Source organism: Embiotoca jacksoni, unplaced genomic scaffold (assembly GCF_022577435.1).
Source record: "Embiotoca jacksoni isolate LCO1_2020_lvr unplaced genomic scaffold, fEmbJac1.0.p SCAF_8, whole genome shotgun sequence".
Classification (NCBI taxonomy): Eukaryota; Metazoa; Chordata; class Actinopteri; family Embiotocidae; genus Embiotoca; species Embiotoca jacksoni.
Genome location: NW_027185436.1, coordinates 7,774,120 through 7,792,739, shown reverse-complemented (window position 1 = coordinate 7,792,739; position 18,620 = coordinate 7,774,120). Strand labels below are relative to the sequence as shown.

Genomic DNA, 18,620 nt, shown 5'->3' with positions numbered 1-18,620 from the left:
TGGGTTACATTGTGTACCAGAGAAGATATACATTTAATTCTTAAACGCAGAGTCAAGGCAAAGTTTTGGACCCAGTTAAATCAACCAAAAACTGTAGTTGGGGATAGTCAGACTCAGAACACATTCAGACAACTTTAACAAATTGGATCATCTCAGAACCTTTACATGTACTGCACATAACTTTCAGTGATGTGACTACATGACTAGACTTTTGCCGAGACAAGTCAAGCCCAGCTTTAATAACACAAGTTGCCTGAGCCCATTTAAAAACCACCTGGTGCTCATTAGTTTTGGCTGTAATGAAAACTGATTTCAATTGATATGCCATTCAACATCCAGTTTTAAAAACTTGCAAGTTTCAGTCAAAAGAAAACCATAAAGACAGTTGCTGCTTTACACGTTTTTTTTTATTATCCCAAGTGCAGACATTTACATACGTTTGCTGGTCCTCTTGTATACAATGCCACCAAGCGTCAGTGTCTGCAGAGACGACGACAACAACAGGATTATAAGAAGCTGCTCAAGTTACAAAAGGGGGTCAAGTTAAATGTGGTAGAAATACTCACATCGACAATAGTGTTCCCATCCACCAGTTCTGTGACTGACTCGATTCCCTTCAGGGAGACCTTCAGCTTGGCGCCTTCACGCATAACCACCGCCTTTAAGAAGCACGAGACAATCAGGTTCAAAACTAGAACAGTTAAGATATCTTATGATAACTTGTGAAAAGTGTGCAAGGGGCAAAATCTTAATATTTACTAGACTAGAGTTTATATAAACAGATTAGTGTCCTGGCCTACCTTGATCTTCTCTCCAGTGACAGTGTCCAGCTCAGCCTCCTGTCCAATGGTGAAGTTGTTTACAAGGACTTGTGTGCCAGTTGTGACCGACACTTTGAAGTTATCGCCAGTCTCCTCAATCTCAGAGATGCTCTTGATGTCTTTGCCTTTCTGGATGAGCTCATCAGGCAGACCTAAGACATAAAACAAGTAGTCAAGAAAACATGAGGCTATGTCAAAGCATTTCAACCACAGGTTGTGATTCAATTGCAGTTCAGTGTTTAAAACCAAGCAAACAGTCATGAAACTTAACTAGAGAAGCACAACACTTACCAATGGCCTTCATGAAAGACTCAAAGTTCTCCTGAGACTGCAGCTGGTATTTTCCAGAGAAAGACATGGTGACAGAACGTGACGATGAAGTCGGCGCTGGTTATCTGCCTCTTTTATACTCTCACACTGCAGCCGATCAATCATTAATCACAGGTGTCTCCAATTAAGGTGGCTCCAGCTCACTTCATCCAGCAGAGCGCACAAAAAAAATCAACCAGTGCAGATAAGGCCAGGCGGGGAGATAAAAGAGGTGCAGAGGGCTGAGTCTAAAGTTAACTAACCCCAGAGGAGGAAATAGGAAAAGGTGATACAACACTTTTAGGATTTGGATGCATAGAAATGTGTGTAAGGCTCTTGAAAGTCATGCACACTCGTATAAGATGACACTGCATGTTTTGCAGCCCAACAACTGCTGATGGATGTAATATTTGTCATGTTTCATGTTGATGCTTTCTTCCTCCCTTTCATCAACCCTAAACATTGATTTCTGTTCCTTCTTTTTCACTATTTTCCTTCACCTCTTCCCTTCTGCTTTTTTGGTCCACGTGACTTTTTCTGCATTTTATTCTCATCTTTATCAGTACATAGTTAATACAAAATAATAATGATAATAAAAAAATAAGATGCTAAATTGCTGAAATACTGTTTTTTGTTGTTGTAGTAAATTATTTATTTGAAAGTTTTAGCTCTTATATTTGTGCCATTTTTTTTGGCTGTGGGTAAAATGTCTCCTGGAGCTTGTTGTCACTTCCGCAGTGTGAACTATAGTCTACATTTGATTATAAAGGTACTTTAATCAGATGATGTAATGTTTGATGATAAGCCTCCTAATAATTTAAACCAGTGCCATGTTAATAATCTCTCATTGGTGTTTTAGAGTTTTAATTTGAGTGAATTTGTCAATCTTCTGTTTTTATAAACAATTTGCTTGCCGTTTGCAAGAACTGAACTGGAGCTTGAATGATTTAACTGTGGAGTTAAGAGAAAATGGATCAAAGGTGACTACTGTGCAAGATAATCATCCCAGATGTTGCAACAGTGATATTGTGTCACTGGAGTTGCCATGAAAACACAGTTGTCATGTGAGGATCCTTTGAATTTGCACAGAGGTCTATTACAGGATTATGCAAAGCTGAACATCTGAAAGATAAAGACGGCTGTGGGCTTTGTACATTCAATAGTGGAATAGAGTCGAACACAGCGGCCTGATAAGGCTCCTGCTGACTTGTTCTTTACTGTGTAGAGAAAAGGATTTAGAAGGTCTGAAATATTTTAGAAGTTTTACACACAAGTTTCAATAAGGTGGCTGTGAAATACAAAACAACATTTCATACTCTCTCAAAACTTTTATTTCAGCATGCAGATATCTGGATGACCACTGTCAGTATTCATCCCTATTTTCATACATAAAAATATATTGACAAAGGCACTCTACAGAAGTACTCCAGCGGAAAGGGCAAAATCAGACTGATGGTGGCAAACAACAACTATATGAACTACAAGTCCCATTTTGTCCCTGCAGCTGGAGACGTTCCAGTGAGACCGTGGCGTCAGCAGCAGCTCATTGGTGGATTCGATGAGGAGAAGCGTGGCCAGCCAGCTGCAGGAGCCTGAGAATGATGTCACCGGGGTCGCTGCCCTCGAACTGGCCGACTTGATCGTCTCCTTCCTCTTCGATGAGGCAGGATTGGTCTGAGGTGCAGCTTTCTGTGGCACGGTTTACACAATAAGAAAAAGGGAGGCATTATTTCTGTCTGTTGTTGCAACTACACACTTTACAATATGTCGTTATCAGGCTTTGTGACCTGGGACAGTGAACCCTTTCAGAACAAAAGGGAAAATAAGAGTTCAACAGGACTGAAGTAGAGCAACTTTACATTTTAAATCTGTAATAGAGACCAAGCTTGTAATTCTGTCAGTATTAGTGAAATAACATTAAAACACATCCAAAGATATAGCAAAGAGTTTAGATAAAAACCTGCATTCTTACAACCACAGAAGCAGCAATTTATCCCATTAAACCTTGCAAACAAAGATACTAGAAAATCATATGAATCAAGTACATTTACTCAAATACTTGGACTTCACTTGAGTATTTTATTTTTGCACTACTATCTACAACTACTTCACTGTCCTCTGAGAGATATCTTGTCCTTTTTACTCCACTTCACTCATCTGACAGCTTGATACTGTTACTTTAAAAATTAATATTCAAAAGAGGATGCATTGTTATACAGAATACATGAATACATATCAAACCATCCAATAATATATCAAATACCTAGAATCACCTCTAGTATGGTCAACTACAACATTTAAGTCTTGCCATTGCTATGCAATATGTTTACATATTTGACAACAGATCTGGCTCTTGATACAGTACTTCTGTACTTTAAGGATGAATTTTGACAGAGTGGTCTAATTATTTGACTTAAGTAAAAGACTACATATATGTACTTCAGGATTTCCAGACCTGCATCACAGCATAGTCCTGAAGCAGCGCAGCGTCCTCCCTCTGATCCGCAGGGTCTCCCTCCTGCCTGACAGGGGGTGAGCAGGTAGTTCTCCTCCAGACAGTGAGCTGTTTCTGGGGAGCCCATGAGGCAGCCGAGGCCCTCCCCGCAGCAGATAGTGGGGCCGAAGCAGCGTCCCCTGTCCCCGGGCCCACAAGACATGCACTAGAGCAGGAAATGGGTGAATATTCTTAGTCTTATTTGATATTTTACTACCATAGAACACTATAGAGCATTTGTAGGATGAGCTCACGAGGCTTTAAAGCTTTTTGAAGTGAATTTTCAATTTCTAATAAAAAAAAAAGAAAAAAAAAAAAAGAAGAAATCCTGTTTGAGCATGATGGTTTTGGCCCCAGACCTTACTTTACTCTTTCATTAGCACTTGCTGGGATGCAAATAAAGGAAGTTACTTCTATTACAGGGTTCTCTGTCCTGGATGGAGGATCCTTCATCTGTTACCCAAGATTTCCACCTTGTTCTCCATTTAAGTTTTCCCATATGTGAATCAAAGATAAATGGTAGACAGTGTTAACCCTTGGAGGCAAATTTGTGAAGTGTTACCTAAAAACTCTCCAGCAAACATGTTTTTTCTGATACTTGTGTCTGAACATACAGCTTTAATATGAGGTTTAAAGTTTGATAAGAGCAGCTCACCTTGCGCAGTGGTGCATCCATGATGGACCTCTTCCCACCAATAGGACAGTTAGAGATATAACACGCTGAACAGACAGACAGCAGGAAAAGCAGGCACACGGACACGGCAGCTCCAGTCATTTCTGCTGAGAGTGAAGGGACGACAAACAGGAGTCAGAAAAAAATACTTAGTAAGACTGACCACAGATGTTCACAAAGCAAATCTACTCACTCTTCACTTCAAGTTCTTGCTTCAGATGCTCCAAGGTGATTGAAGAGTTCTCTATCTCGTATGGTGCCGCTTACATGTCTTATATACTTCCAAAGCGTCTTTTGAGAGTGACACAGAAACCCAAAAGCCACTTAGAAATCCTTAATGAAGCTGTTAGTTACCGTCACCGGCGGAGATGATGCTGACCACTGGGCAGGCCGGGTCAAAGGGCCGGGCAGCTGTCTGTGGCCTGGTTAGCTTCTCACTATTGAGGATCATTAGAGAAGGGCTGGAGGTGCATGACTGTGCATGTTAGAGATGGCAGGAAGGTCAGAGAGGTCAAGAGGAGCATGTAGAGATTAAATTATTCAAAGTGGACAAGAGGGTAGTACAACTTTGGTCGGGTTTTATTTTATTTTTTTAAAAGGAGGAACATTTTAAGAACTTTCCTCTTATTAAGTATCTCTTCCTGTCAAGTCAGGTCTGCTTCTGAACTTGGGCCTGCTGAGCGGTCATGTTTGGCTCAGCAGGCCATGTTTCCTGTCTGGTTGTTTTGTAAACAAACACAAGCGATACACACAGATACACTCACACCTACAAATTTCCCTTTCTATTAATAAAGTCCTTAATTCCTCACAGGAATTGACGCACACATTGTCCAGGTCTGAGGTTAATTGGCCTCATGAGCTAATTAACACAGCTAATGATTGGCCACAAACCATAACAGACAGTTTCACCATTTCATTGATATGAGCTCATTTACTGCAGCCGCCTCCTGGCACACTAAATGCCACCTCATCTCAATTAAAAAGAGTCGATAACATTGTCTTTGTTCACTAACTTCTGTGCCAAAACAGGGGAAGTTTGTTTTATACTTCACCCAGAGACAAATCATAAAACATAACTACAGTCCCCATAAGAAGACAAATAGGACAGTAAATTGGTGTAAACTGGAATCAAGTGTCACTCAGACAATGGGCCACTCTTGCCTCCTTGTGGCTGTGCTGACACATTTCATGCATTCATTTTTCATTGTCTGCTACTGTTTTCATCTGTCATGCAAGGAGGTGGACAACATTATTTAAAGATTTACTTTTTAGGTAAATACTTACTTATGCAATGTTATCAAATATAATACAAGAACATCACATAAAAAGGCACCATAAATTACCATTTAGTGATTAGAAAGACAAACTGCTCATTATAATGCTTAGTTTTTATTATTTACTTCATATTTGTGTTGATCTTTCAGCTGAACTGCATCATATTACAAAATACTTATGTCACAGAGCTCAGCCCCTCAATGATAAAGACTGCATTTCACAAGTGACAATAAATTTGATCTATACTGGAACCTAAATTGAAATATCTTTAATGGAAATATTGTAGTGCTGTTCACAAGCTCAAAATCTTTTCATATTTCATAAAAAAAAGAAGATTTGATTATGTACACATGAAAACAGTTAATGTTAACCAGCAGGTCCTGGAGCTGGATAAAGAGAATAGTTTTAATAGACAGATCATCTTCATCTTCCATCATATACAGTATGTCACTTTACAGCTGTTAAACACTTAAATTGCTTTGTTTTCTTGTGAAACATCAGATCTCGCCTCCTCACGTTCCTCCAAAAACTGTGCAAATCCCTATTTCATAGAGAAATGGAGATGTCTATCTAGTGTTTCCTTATTTTTCTGCAGGAAGGCACTCGGCTTGTTGACTTCCTCTCCCCTCCCTTCCTTCCTTCTCTCCGAAGGTACTCATCTGAAAAATGAGAACAAAGTGATTGTTCCTGTTCTCTTTCTTAAGTCACTTCAAATGCTATCCGTGGACGGGCGGCTCATTGTCAGGAGAGTTGCAGTGCGAGCAGGAGGAAGAGAGCGTAGGTACAGGTACAACAGCAACAGCTGCAGCAACCCTACAGCCACAGCATCACAGAAAACACACTGTGCTCCACTCATCTGGTAAGTTACACACATGCTGCTGCCTCACACAGCACACACTTACATGGCACCGACTGGCATGTGAGGAGGGGCTTCGCTTTTAATGGATTGTTTGGAATGCACGGTGTGGCACGTATAGGCTAGGGTCTGTGCACAGTGCAACTTAAGAAGTGAAGAGGAACAAAAGAACAGGATAATGTCCAGGAGAGCATTTGAAACTGGTTGAAAAAGAACATCAGGCTACATCTGGAAAGAGGCAGAATAACCTTCTGCATGTGGTTCATGCTTTCTATACATCGCTAATGACATTATAATATGTGTGTCATAGGGATGTAGTCAAATTATTTACAAATTTGAGTGTTAACTGACTATACATTTTCAAAGTACGTTTATGCAGAAGCAAAATGACTGATTTATTGATATAAATGTGCCTTTATGTCCAAATGAATTTATCTCCAAACCCTGCAACTTTCACAGCTCTTCATGTCATCCTCACATCTTTTCAACATGACTTTGCAAAGTTTGCATGTGTTAAGTGCTGAACAAGTTGATCGGTCAGTTGAGATCAAATTTGCTGTTCCAGTAATTATTAATTTTGGTAATATTTTTGCCAAAATATGGCTCAGTTGCAGCCTCTAAATTATGGGCATTCTTGAAAACATTATGATCCTAAATTGAATATCTTTAGGAATTAGATATATTTTAAGATGCCCGTTGGGTTTTAAGAAATTGTAACAGGATTTTGGCACTATTTTCTCACCTTTTTAACAAAATGCATGATTAACCCACTATAAAAGTAATCTTGCCGCCTTATGTATGCCAAAATGTTTATTTTCTGTGTGTATTTTTATAAAGGAGGAATCGTTGCAGCATCTACAAAAAAAACAGGGACATAGCCTGTAACAGGCAATAAAGTCAGGTCATGCTGCAGTGAATCGGTATAGATCTGAGTAGTTTCCCATTGATAAGCACTGTACTATTTACAGGAAAAAAAGAGATATGTACAGCATTGTTAAGCTCTATTTTAAAAATCATGCAGAAGTAAGACAAGTTCCCCTCTGAGTATCAACATCTTTTTCATCCATAACCATCTTTTACACATGTAAAATGCAGCAGAGATGCTATGTAAAGCTCTACAGCATCTTAGCGTCAGAATTTTGTGGTTATCAGTTATTTAAATGACCTTTGACTTTAGGCCACACAAAGAGGTTAAAACATCACATAGGACTATCAGTGGAGGAGAAAAGGGGAAGTTCTTCCTGGCTATCAGTGCAACAAAAACAAAAAAAAGATGAACATAGCAGAGAAAAAAAGATGGAGAAGCGAAAAGTGTGCAGGAGGTAGAGGTGAGCATTTCACAGATAACTTCCTAATTTCAGACAAGAAGGAGATCTGTGAGAAAGGAAGAAGTGAAAGGTTTCAGGTTGAACACCGAAAGGTGTGGGTGTCGACGTACATCTGTACATGAGCCTGGTTTCTTCCCTCCGAAGGAATCGTCAGTGACATATTTTCATGTCATAAATAGAAACCAGACTCAGGGGTCATTGGATGTACTTTTGGTAATTCTTTCTCCAATTGATATGCTCGTTTTTGAGCAAGCAGTCCTCAAGAAATGAACTTAAACACATTTTCAATAGTTTATTCTTCTATTCCACTGCATTTCACAGGGAAATATATACACATTTTTACTGTAGTATATGTATTTTTTATGATTAAGATTTAAAATAAAAATACATATGAAAGACGATATATTTAATTAAAAGGTTAAACCAGTGATTCCTCACCTTTTTTTTTTTAGCTTGTGACTTCTCACAAAAATCCAGTGTTGGGGAGGATCACATTCCCACCTCACTGTACATGAAAGATTCAAAATGAGGGACTTCAAAAAAATCCTGCTTGTGCACTGACGCATCAGTATTAAAAAAAAAAATCTAAAGATGTGAAACCACAAATATGGTGACACATCAGTCCTTTGTTTTGGTACTTTAAGTACATTTTTCTGAAACTACTGTATTTTTACTGGAGTGCCAACTTTTAGAGTAGTTTTACATTTTGGTATTGATAATTTCCACTTAAAAAGAGTGCTCCACCAGTTGAGTGTTAAGAGTGATGCACTCCTATGACATTGTCAGGTTCACTATGGGAAGTTTACAGAAAAAAGGATCCAGGGTGGAGCAGATACTCTTTTAATATTGCAAGCATTTGTACTACTTCCTGTCTGTATAACATGACAGGTGTGTTATGCTAATAGAGGCTAATGTAGCCTCAAGCAGAGTATCTGAATCCTTCTTCCGTCACTATAACAAATCCACTTCTTGTCTTTTGACGCAGAAAGAAGATGGAAAAAAACAGAGTAAACTTCTCACCAAGAAGTCCTCCTCTCAGAGATGAGCCGAGACAAACTCCTCAGCGGAGTTTCTACCTAAGCCCAGCTCCACTCTATATCAAGACCCAGAAATTCTCCCCTTCCAGATACCCGAGCATATCACCCACCAGAAACACCTACAGTGCATTCAGCCCATCTGCTTTCCTTCCCATGTTTGGTCCCGCTTATACCCAAAAAGAAGGATCCCAAAAACGCAAAAGAACTCCTTTCAAAATGGACGCCCAGGGAGGTGACTCTCCTGGCAGAGAGGCAGAGGAGGCCGAAGAAAGCAGCAGCAATAAGACTGTGGACCTCTCCCACATCCCCTTCTCCATCCGACCTCGCCCCGTTCCCTCCCCGTCTCCAAAACCCATCCCTGGCATGATCGAGCTCAACAGACAGCAGCTTCATCACAGGTTACCTGGTATGAGTCTACCTACGCAGGTGAAACAGGAGCCTATCAGTCCTTCTCCTGTTTGGCCCCCCTCTCCTCTCCTCCTCCACCCTCCCTACTACCCACCGCTGCACCACAGCCTTCTCCCATACCCCTACTTCATGCCCGGGCCCGTCATGCACTTCTCCCCTGGAGCTTTCTACCCCAGAGAGGACAGCCGCTCCAGTCATACCCGTGATGGAGCTCCTCGAAGTGGGACGACCAGCGCCGAGAAGCTCGGCCTTAATGTTCACGTTGATGACAGCTACTACGTGGACGTCGGCGGGGACCAGAAGCGGTGGAAGTGTCGGATGTGTGAAAAGTCCTACACCTCCAAGTACAACCTGGTCACACACATCCTGGGCCACAACGGCATCAAGCCACATGGGTGTCACCTGTGTGGGAAGCTGTTTAAGCAGCTGAGCCACCTGCACACACACCTGCTCACACACCAGGGCATGAGGCCCCACAAGTGCCAGGTGTGCCACAAGGCCTTCACCCAGACCAGCCACCTGAAGAGACATATGATGCAACACAGTGACGTGAAGCCATACAGGTAAACAACTTGTACCAGTTCATTTTGTCCACTTTTGATTGTAGTTTTTCGTCTCATACTCACTTTTTCTGCACCTCCAGCTGCAGTGTGTGCGGTCGAGGCTTCGCTTATCCCAGCGAGCTTCGCGCCCATGAGCTGAAGCATGAAAAAGGACAAGAAAATGTGTGTGTGGAGTGTGGACTGGACTTCCCCACACTGGCCCAGCTGAAGAGGCACCTGACCGTCCATCGTGGTCCCACCCTGTACAGGTGAACACAAAATCCGTCTTTCCCTCAAGTGCTTTTCGCGGCAGACATTTTAACTTGTCAGCAAAGGGAAAAGCACAGGGCTGCATTCAGTTTCGGAGATTTCCTGCTTTTGTGCAAGCTGGTTCACTGGGACCCTTAAGGAAACTCAACCATCACAAACACACATGTGCTTTTCCAACAATTACAAGTCAAAATTCTTTCTTTTAAGTTTTATGGCAGGTGGCATCCAGCGAAAGATGCTTTACCACCAATACAGTAGTATTGGAGTATGGACCAGAGTTAACTATTCCCTTAAAAGTACCAATTGAGTGAACTAAATTCTTCGTTTCCCTCTGCTTCCGGTCTTTATGCTATGCTAACCAGCTGCTAACAGTAGCCTCAATTGTAGCCAACAAATAGGAGAGCAATATCAATTTTCTCATCTGACTCTCTGATAGAAAGTTTCCAAGGTGTCGAACAATCAGTTTAACATTTCAGTTTTCTATTTGTGTGCCTGTTGTTCCTGCAGGTGTGCAGAGTGCCAGAAGACCTTCCAGTATCCGAGTCAGCTTCAGAACCACATGATGAAACACAAAGACATCAGACCGTACATCTGCAGTGAGTGTGGGATGGAGTTCATCCAGTCACACCACCTGAAACAGCACACGCTCACTCACAAAGTAGGTTTAAAACAAAAAGAGAAATGGCACACCATCCTGATATGTTTTGGAAAGGGTTGGACACGAAATTCGTTCTTTTTTGGCATCAAGTCAAGTTATCAATTTTGCTTTCACTATGAAGGCATTTGTTCCCCGTGCACATTTTGGACACTGAAGATGACTGACAGAATTTGGACACTAGCCTAACAGGTTGTTTTGGCAGCTGTCTCAAAGCAATTTCCCCAGAAAGTCTGAGCTCCTGAAACCACTTTTACCCTTCAACAACCAGTTTTCAGCTTTTATGTCCCCTTTAGTAGCTTTAGAGTTACAACAACCACCTGATTCCACACTGTTTGATAGATGTGCTATATAAGCTTGTCCCAGCTCTTTTATTGAAGCAAAACAAGTTCTTCTTGTTTTGTTGGACCATTGCCTCAAATGTAAATGTTTTGTACATCATTTTATACAGATATCAAAAGAATTCTGCCTGCCGTATTTGGTATTGCTGGAAACCTTTGGCTCTCTAATGGAGTCTGAAAAACATAAAACAAAGAATTTTAAGCAGAAGACTGACCTGTCTTTCTCACTTCTCTTGTCCTTCAGGGGGTTAAGGAGCACAAGTGTCGCATCTGTGGTCGTGAGTTCACCCTGCTGGCCAACATGAAGCGCCACGTCCTCATTCACACCAACATACGGGCCTACCAGTGTCACATGTGCTTTAAGAGTTTTGTCCAAAAACAAACTCTTAAGGCTCACATGATCGTGCACTCGGACATAAAGCCCTACAAATGCAAGGTTGGTAAAAATTTAGCATTTCAGATGTGCCTCTGGGTGGTCAATTCCTCTTTTGTTCACTGATCAAAGGAACAGTTCAACATTTTGAGAAATACTCTTATTCCCATTGTTACAAAGAGTTGGATGAAAGGAGAGATGCTGGTCTCATGTCTGTACAGTGATTAGACACTCTCCTCCCAAGAAAAATGATAACGAGTTTTTTCAACAAAAAACAACTGTTTAAATAAGAAAACCTTAGTGGCCATAGTAAGTGTGACTCAAGAAGTAAGTAAGTTGATGTTATAATAGAGCAACAACCTCTACAGAAGGAGGATATTCATACCACAAAATATTTGTACTTTAACAAGGAGGACTGCTTTTTCCCTTTCCTTTCTTTTACCCGTGACCCCAATCATCGCTCAACAAAGTCAGATCAGATCATGCCTCTACGTGTTGCTCTGAAGGGCAATTACTAATACTGTGTTTTGTGAATTAATCTACTGTACTTTATCTAATTGTGAAACTACAGCAAGTAACCATTAAGATAATCTCCAGGTGACAGTGAAAACCAGGGAAAACACCATGGCTCTGTCTGATGGTAATAAAATCCACTTAACAGCACATCTAAATCTCAATAATTTACATTATATTTCTCAAACCCAGTAAAATAATACACTGCTGTGTTACAGGGATTTATGTGGCAGATTTTGTTAACTTTGTCCAGCCCGGGATGATGCCAAAGTGTGTAACACATCCATTTGTCCACTAAAGGATCTGGTGTCAAAGTCACGTTTGACTCGTCTAGGCGCGAAAAGTACACACATTTATGACCAGCTCCTTCCGTGTCGAAGAAGGTCATTCGACAAAAGACAAAGAGTGATTAAGTTCGCTCAGGGATGAGGTCGGGGTTGATGGCTCATTAAGTTTCACCCAGGAGACTTGTGCTGAAGAAAAAGCACTAACTTACATTACGTAACGTATGTAACTTAGGTAATGTGCATAGCATGACTTACTTATAATAACCTTTTAAAACCCAAACCGTGATCTTTACCTCACTGTAACCAAGTTTGTGCCTAAATCTAAGGCAAATTACTTTTTATGCCGAGGCAAAATGTGACACCTACAGGATGTCCCTTAGTGGACTGATGGGTGTATTACATGCTTTGGTGTGATACTGGCTTGCTCTTATTAGAGCCAGGACAGCTGTTTCTCCTGTGCCCAGTCTTTGTGCTAAGCTAAGCTAACCAGCTGCTGCATCGTCCGGAGTGGTATCAATCTTCTCATCTTCCCTAGTTGAAAAGATATCCATTTAATATTCAGTCTTGTCAACCAAATCTTATTAATGGTTTATCACAATTCGACCCGTAATATTTAGTGGCAGTTGCTTTTAAAGATTTTCTGAAGAGTGTCTGTTTTGAACTTGGTGTTTGGTACTAGGACTGAGACGATGACCAGATAGCAGAGAGGCTTATGGGAGTGGGAGCCTCCTCGTCCATAGGAAGGATATCGCCGCACAAACTGCCTCTCTAACAATGGCCTCTCAGCCTCCCCAGAGAACAAGGCCCGCAAATAGATTTCATCTCGCTTTCTCTGCTGCTGGAGGGAGCTTCCTGTTTTCTCACGGTCCTCTTGGACAGTTTACAGTCCCTCTCTCCTCCTGAAGGAAAGGACCACCCTAATAAAAAAGAATGCAGAGGAAGGACAGCGCAGGAGTTGCCCTTCCCTGTTCTCCTCCTGGCCCTGTCTTAATGTTGCTTCCTGTCTCTCTTTCTGTTTTTCTTGTGTGTGTGTGTGTGACAGGGAGTGAGAGAAAGAGAGGAAAAGAGGAAAATAAGGATAGAGGGAGGAAGATAGGGTGTGTGTGTCTGTGTCTGTGTCTCTCTCTACATCTGAACATTCATTCATGATTACGTGTTGCTCTACAACTTGGCATTCTGAGAAAATTAGTCATCTAACAAAGGAGATCTGGCAGAGAAAGAAACATAACAGAGGGTTGGCCTATTGTTTTCTAATCCTGACTGTGTTTACTACAACCACTGCTGGAAGTAACAAAGTATAATTACTCAAGTACTGTACCTGATTGCAATTATGGGTCTTACAGCTGCTAATACACTTTGATTGCTCTGCATTTCAGGGCACAAATATTGTATTTAATTAGCTATGGTGACAGTGACTTGGCAAATTAAGATTTTACATACAATACACCCTTTAAAATGTTTTTTGTTGTAGATGAAGCTGTCCAGAAAGTGGATAAAGTATTTGATAATGGCATGAATGACTGTATCTTCTATCTATCTGTACCATATAAAATATTTTAACACTCCAATGAGGCCATTTTTGCATAACTCTTAACACTTTAAATACATTTTGTTAATTATACGTTTGAAATTCCACTCAAAGAAAAAGCTTAGTAAATGTATTTATTCACTTTTACTCAAGTGGAGCTGGTTAGCTTAGCTTTGCATTAAGACAGGAAACAGGGGGAAACCGGTAACCTGGTTCTGTTTCGTCACAAAAAGCACCTCTAAAGCTAAATAATTATCACTCATTTGTTTAATATCGACAAAACCTGACAGGGTTATGTGTGACTGCGGACTGCAGCGGTTTCTCACATTGCTGTTTAATATTGTGTAAAAGTGGCTGGATTTTCCAATGACAGCTTACCTGATCATATACTTCCCTCTCTTGTATTTCAGCTTTGTGGGAAGGAGTTCAACAGGATGCACAACCTAATGGGCCACATGCATCTCCACTCAGACAGCAAACCCTTCAAGTGCCTCTACTGCCCGAGCAAGTTCACGCTGAAGGGAAACCTCACCAGACACATGAAGGTCAAACATGGTGTCATGGACAGAGGGCTGGACGAAAGATGTAAGGATGAACATATTGTAAATTTTGTGCATTTTTGCAATAGAAGTTGGCTGATCTAATTACTTTTGTCTTGTATTTCAGTGTTTCGGCAAAGAGGGCGGTTCTGCCTGTCCTCTCAAATGGGTCTCCTCACCCACTTCAGCCAGGAGGAGCCGTTTGACCTTTCCCAGAAACCCTCGGGCCTGCGTCTCTCCCAGTCTGATGGCGAGAGCGTCCCGGGGAGCTCCTGTCAGGAGGAGGATGAGGAGAGTTTGTACAGAAGGAGCCAGTACAGCCCTGAGGTAGACCAGCACGAGCCAACAGGCGAAGACCAGTACATCCCTGAGCTGGAGGAGAGAGAGCAGGAGTCTCCTGATGAACTGAGGCCAGGCGAAACACAGAAACAACAGAAGTACCAGCAAACTTTAGAGGCATTTGAGAGGAAGGCAGCAGTAGAGGGACAACCTGTAGGTTGCAGGGGGAACCAATTGCACCTCTCACAGTCAGAGACGTCCTCTGAGTCTGATGCAGAGCAAGGAGAGGAGGCGTACCACCACAAAACAGTCCGTAGACAGTCATATGACTATGACTCTGTTTCCGAACTAGAAGATAACCCACAAGAGCCAGACGAGCCAGAACAGAGCAAAGAGCAGCTGGGTGGTTTTTATGAGGCTGTCGATGTAGAAGAGTCAAACTAGAACAGACTGGAAACATATTGGTGAGATATTCCATTGTTCACTCACACAAACACACAAGTGAATTTACGGGTCACAGGATAAGGAGGAAGACAAAGAATTAGAAAAATGAAAGGGTGAGGAGATGCAGGTTTTAGGGAATGTTGATTTATTTTTTTCTTGACAGGAAGATGGAGAGGATGTTCAGGAGACACTCCCCCGAACAGAAAGGAAAATGTGTCGGTCTCTGAACACAACTGATTGTGGAGGATGTGGTCGAGCTCGACAAAGAAAGACGAACATATCATGTTTAATAACAAAAAAATATGTAAATACAAAGCTGTGAAATATACTGCATATACAGAACATATCATACACCGTTTAATAATCAGTGACAGCGGGGTTTGTGTGTGGGAAAGTATGATTAAGATTTTGTAAATAAAATACAAAAATATATTTAACATTTTAGTTTTTTATAAATCATTTTGCAACGTTCTCTCAAATATGCAACTTTGTTTTAACTTTGACTCTCTAATCCAAGATATTAAAATCAAAAATGTGTTACTGTTCAATCCATTGTGCATGCCTCTGTTGTTGTTGTTGTTGTTTGTTTGTTTGTAGGACTTTGTTCTGTGTAATAATTTAGTTTTTGACAGAGTATCATCATGAAATTAACTGTGATTTAGTCTTTTATGTCTAATGTTTAGATTTTTCTATATAGGCTACATGATTTTATTTTTTTCATTTTTGGAAGGGATGTCTGTTTTTATTGTATTGCAGTGTAATGGCAATGATCTGCATATGATTCTGTGAAATAAATACAGAAATAAAAGCTCATGAACCAGTGCAGGATACCTGCAGTTTGTGTTTTTCGCTGCCTTCCAAACATCCCTGAGTCTTTTTGAGGCATATAAGCCCAGACTTTTAACTTTCACTCCTCTCCATCTGACACGCACTTTACAAAACGAGAGATGATTGCCGTGAGTTCCGAGAAGCTTGCCTTTCTCCTCCTGCTTCTCTTTCAAAGCAGAGGAAGAGGAAGAGAAAACACCTCTCCCCTTCTCTCTTTTAGGTTGCGATCAAACAGCAGAGAAGGACACAGTGGGTGTCCCAGACAAAGGCTTCATATGTCTGTATGACTCAGAATAAAGCATTGTTTCTGCTTATTGCAGAAGCCCCACTGAAAATAGAAACACTAGTAGAATGACAGAATGCTTAAAAAGCTTAACAGCAGAATAAAACACAATATCACGGTGCACTGTGAGGGATAACTCACCTACTGTATATCCAACAATGACTGGACTAATAAGTAATTAAGAAAAAGGTCATTTAAAGTGTTGTTCAATCCACTCCAGGCCTACAGGGTTGCACCTCTCTTTATCGTGCCAGTGCAGGTAAACAGAGTCATTTCTTGTCAGATGAAATGCAGAACAGCAGCTTCTCCATTTTCACCAGCAACGACCACCGTCCCAAAGGGCGAAACTGCAAACAGTTTGAGGAAGTTCTCACATCCTCCTCTTCTTTCCTCTCCTCACCTACACGTTTCAATCCCAGCAGCCACTGGCTTTGAGGGAAACCACAGAGAGTGGATATATCACCATCTCCTGTCCAGAATTGGCTCCTCTCAGCAGCATCACATGGTGTTATAAAGATTTATATGCATGACTGATCACAGACACACTGAAAGAAAGGGATTCTATCACTACCGTGCGTTTTTAATGAACTGAAACCTAAGAGACAATGAGAATCCAGAAATGAACCCAGAAACACAGGAGAACAGGTGAAAACATGTCTGACGGGAAAATAAATCTTGTAGAAAGAAACAGATGAGGTTCTGCTTTCCAATGAAAACTGAAAAACTCATCGGAACTACTGGGACCTGAAAAGATCGTGTCGCACTCTCAAAATGACTAAAAACACTTTATAAATCAGTGGCCACACAGAGATGATCAAAATCAAAAACTTTGTGATTTATAATCAAAAGCCTTAAAGTCCAGTGTTAAATGTTATCGAATATTGACCATATAAGATCATGTTATGGCAGGTTTTGAAAAGGAGTGTATACCCGTTCATTTTACTAATGCATGAAAGCCACAGCCTTCTCCTCCTGTTTGCTAGATGTGAAGAATTCATGTGTTAAGTGATGTTCTTTCTTACCAAATTCCTTCCAGATCCACTGATTTAGAGACGGAACAATTTGTTGATCAATCATTGATGTGTTCACTACAATACGTTAACTTTTGCCACGACTGACGGGTGCTACTCATCAGCTTCTTTATTTTAAACTTTTTTGTTCTGCGGATATTTGTTTTCATGATACAAATATGAGACAGAAGTCTTCCAGATGAATAAAGTTATTGTTTTCTTCTGTTCAACCAGACTGTTAAATCATAAAATATTGAACCCCTTTTCTAATAAAATCACATCTACCTACAGAGCATGCTTGTGTGTGTGTTTTTTAATTTTTTTTTTCATCTTGTTGTGTTTTATATTATTAAGGTAAAAGTGATGAATAAGTTCTTTTTCGACTTTTTTAAAGGCCTTCTTGGCAATATTCGTTAGATTTCACACGCAAGCATAATGCTCAATAACAATACATTCTGTATACGTGAAGGCAGTCTCATCTGCTCTTATTGTCTCAAAAATGTCTTGTCATCTTGTTCAGACACTTTTCATACAATGTAGTTTTTGTGTCACATGCCTTTGTCTTAACAACCTGCACCAATATCCTACATCACTACATGGCTGTGAAATAAAAAGGGGAAGCTGACAGAGGACGCCTGCAACTGAGATCTGACAACAAATATCTTTGAATTTTTTTGCACTTCTGGACCACAACCACAAACAGACGAGGACAGGGCTGTGACAACAAGTTTAAAAGAGGATTTTCGATCGACCACTTGTAATGCCGTTTGCATAATTAAAATGTTACACAAAACCAACAAAAGGACACAGGAGAGGATCAAAAATCTCAACAACAGTATATTAGACTCCATATTGCATTTGCCTGAAATGCTTGCTGTGCCTGTATAAATGTTTACTTCATTTGACTTCTCTCTAGTGCATCTCAGGTACGGGTTTCCTGTTTTGCTGGTCGGAGAGAAAACGAGATGGTGCTAAAATTCTTCCACGTTTTGTTCCACAAAACTGTCCCACCCTGGTCTCAACCTGTCACCTCCTTTGACCCACAGCCAAGGAACTGACTATGTAAAGAAAGGGCCGTCCTCCTGCAGCACTTATTGAGAACAAAAACACTGGCTCACAAACAGGGAGGTGATAACAGGTCAGCTATTCACAGATGAATAAATACATATTTACACAACATTTTGACAAATGAATACAGCTTAGCTATATATTTATGTAGCTGTCCCGTAGCTTCCTGCTCTATTTTGAGGATGTGTTACTATTTTAGGGATTGTTTACAATCTTTTAAACATGAATGTATAAATTGTCCTGAAAAGCTTCAGGAATCATTCATCCGTGATGCTGAGTAACTGAGAGGGACTTTTCATGGCTTTATAAACTGTGCCAAGGGGCAAAGTGTAACTACTGCACTTTTATTTATCCGGTCTGTCTGCTCCTTGTATAAACAGCGCCCTCTTTTGTCACATGTCCCTCCTTCTTAAGTGCTCTGCTCTCTTTTTTAATAGTCAAATGTTGTTGTTTTTTATG

General features: G+C 40.7%; 3 protein-coding genes across 5 annotated transcripts; 1 reads left to right on the top strand and 2 right to left on the bottom strand.

The window, feature by feature from the left end:
- Positions 1 to 429: 429 nt before the first annotated feature.
- On the bottom strand, positions 430 to 1,179 carry LOC138191842 (fatty acid-binding protein, liver-type-like). Its single transcript, XM_069138888.1, has 4 exons — positions 1,113 to 1,179; positions 801 to 973; positions 567 to 659; positions 430 to 480 (listed from the first exon to the last, which is right to left on the bottom strand). Exons 1-4 carry the CDS (start codon positions 1,177 to 1,179, stop codon positions 430 to 432), a joined length of 384 nt encoding a protein of 127 aa, XP_068994989.1.
- A 1,398-nt stretch (positions 1,180 to 2,577) lies between these two features.
- Positions 2,578 to 4,563, bottom strand: oxt (oxytocin). Of its 2 annotated transcripts, none has more exons than XM_069178438.1 (4): positions 4,491 to 4,563; positions 4,280 to 4,404; positions 3,586 to 3,790; positions 2,578 to 2,819 (listed from the first exon to the last, which is right to left on the bottom strand). In XM_069178438.1, exons 2-4 carry the CDS (start codon positions 4,397 to 4,399, stop codon positions 2,674 to 2,676), a joined length of 471 nt encoding a protein of 156 aa, XP_069034539.1. In that variant the 5' UTR covers positions 4,400 to 4,404; positions 4,491 to 4,563; the 3' UTR covers positions 2,578 to 2,673. The 2 variants fall into 2 exon arrangements, with proteins under 2 accessions (XP_069034539.1, XP_069034538.1); XM_069178437.1 differs by having other exon boundaries at positions 4,280 to 4,401; positions 4,491 to 4,555.
- A 1,749-nt stretch (positions 4,564 to 6,312) lies between these two features.
- On the top strand, positions 6,313 to 15,793 carry znf366 (zinc finger protein 366). 2 transcript variants are annotated; one of them, XM_069139061.1, is made up of 8 exons: positions 6,313 to 6,431; positions 8,742 to 9,764; positions 9,845 to 10,012; positions 10,521 to 10,671; positions 11,254 to 11,445; positions 14,121 to 14,295; positions 14,377 to 14,992; positions 15,136 to 15,793. In XM_069139061.1, exons 2-7 carry the CDS (start codon positions 8,749 to 8,751, stop codon positions 14,970 to 14,972), a joined length of 2,298 nt encoding a protein of 765 aa, XP_068995162.1. In that variant the 5' UTR covers positions 6,313 to 6,431; positions 8,742 to 8,748; the 3' UTR covers positions 14,973 to 14,992; positions 15,136 to 15,793. The 2 variants fall into 2 exon arrangements, with proteins under 2 accessions (XP_068995162.1, XP_068995160.1); XM_069139059.1 differs by having other exon boundaries at positions 14,377 to 15,793.
- The last annotated feature ends 2,827 nt before the right edge of the window (positions 15,794 to 18,620 follow it).

What these genes read in the sequence shown, in the direction of transcription:
- LOC138191842 (XM_069138888.1), bottom strand. Translation starts at nt 1,179, where the DNA reads ATGTCTTTCTCTGGAAAATACCAGCTGCAGTCTCAGGAGAACTTTGAG. An exon ending in TCACTGGAGAGAAGATCAAG is followed by an intron (nt 660 to 800) that starts GTAGGCCAGGAC and finishes TGCTTCTTAAAG; the next exon opens with GCGGTGGTTATGCGTGAAGG. An exon ending in ATGGGAACACTATTGTCGAT is followed by an intron (nt 481 to 566) that starts GTGAGTATTTCT and finishes TCGTCTCTGCAG; the next exon opens with ACACTGACGCTTGGTGGCAT.
- oxt (XM_069178438.1), bottom strand. Translation starts at nt 4,399, where the DNA reads ATGACTGGAGCTGCCGTGTCCGTGTGCCTGCTTTTCCTGCTGTCTGTC. An exon ending in TGGATGCACCACTGCGCAAG is followed by an intron (nt 3,791 to 4,279) that starts GTGAGCTGCTCT and finishes TTCCTGCTCTAG; the next exon opens with TGCATGTCTTGTGGGCCCGG. An exon ending in AGGACTATGCTGTGATGCAG is followed by an intron (nt 2,820 to 3,585) that starts GTCTGGAAATCC and finishes ACCGTGCCACAG; the next exon opens with AAAGCTGCACCTCAGACCAA.
- znf366 (XM_069139061.1), top strand. Translation starts at nt 8,749, where the DNA reads ATGGAAAAAAACAGAGTAAACTTCTCACCAAGAAGTCCTCCTCTCAGA. An exon ending in CGTGGTCCCACCCTGTACAG is followed by an intron (nt 10,013 to 10,520) that starts GTGAACACAAAA and finishes TTGTTCCTGCAG; the next exon opens with GTGTGCAGAGTGCCAGAAGA. An exon ending in TAAAGCCCTACAAATGCAAG is followed by an intron (nt 11,446 to 14,120) that starts GTTGGTAAAAAT and finishes CTTGTATTTCAG; the next exon opens with CTTTGTGGGAAGGAGTTCAA.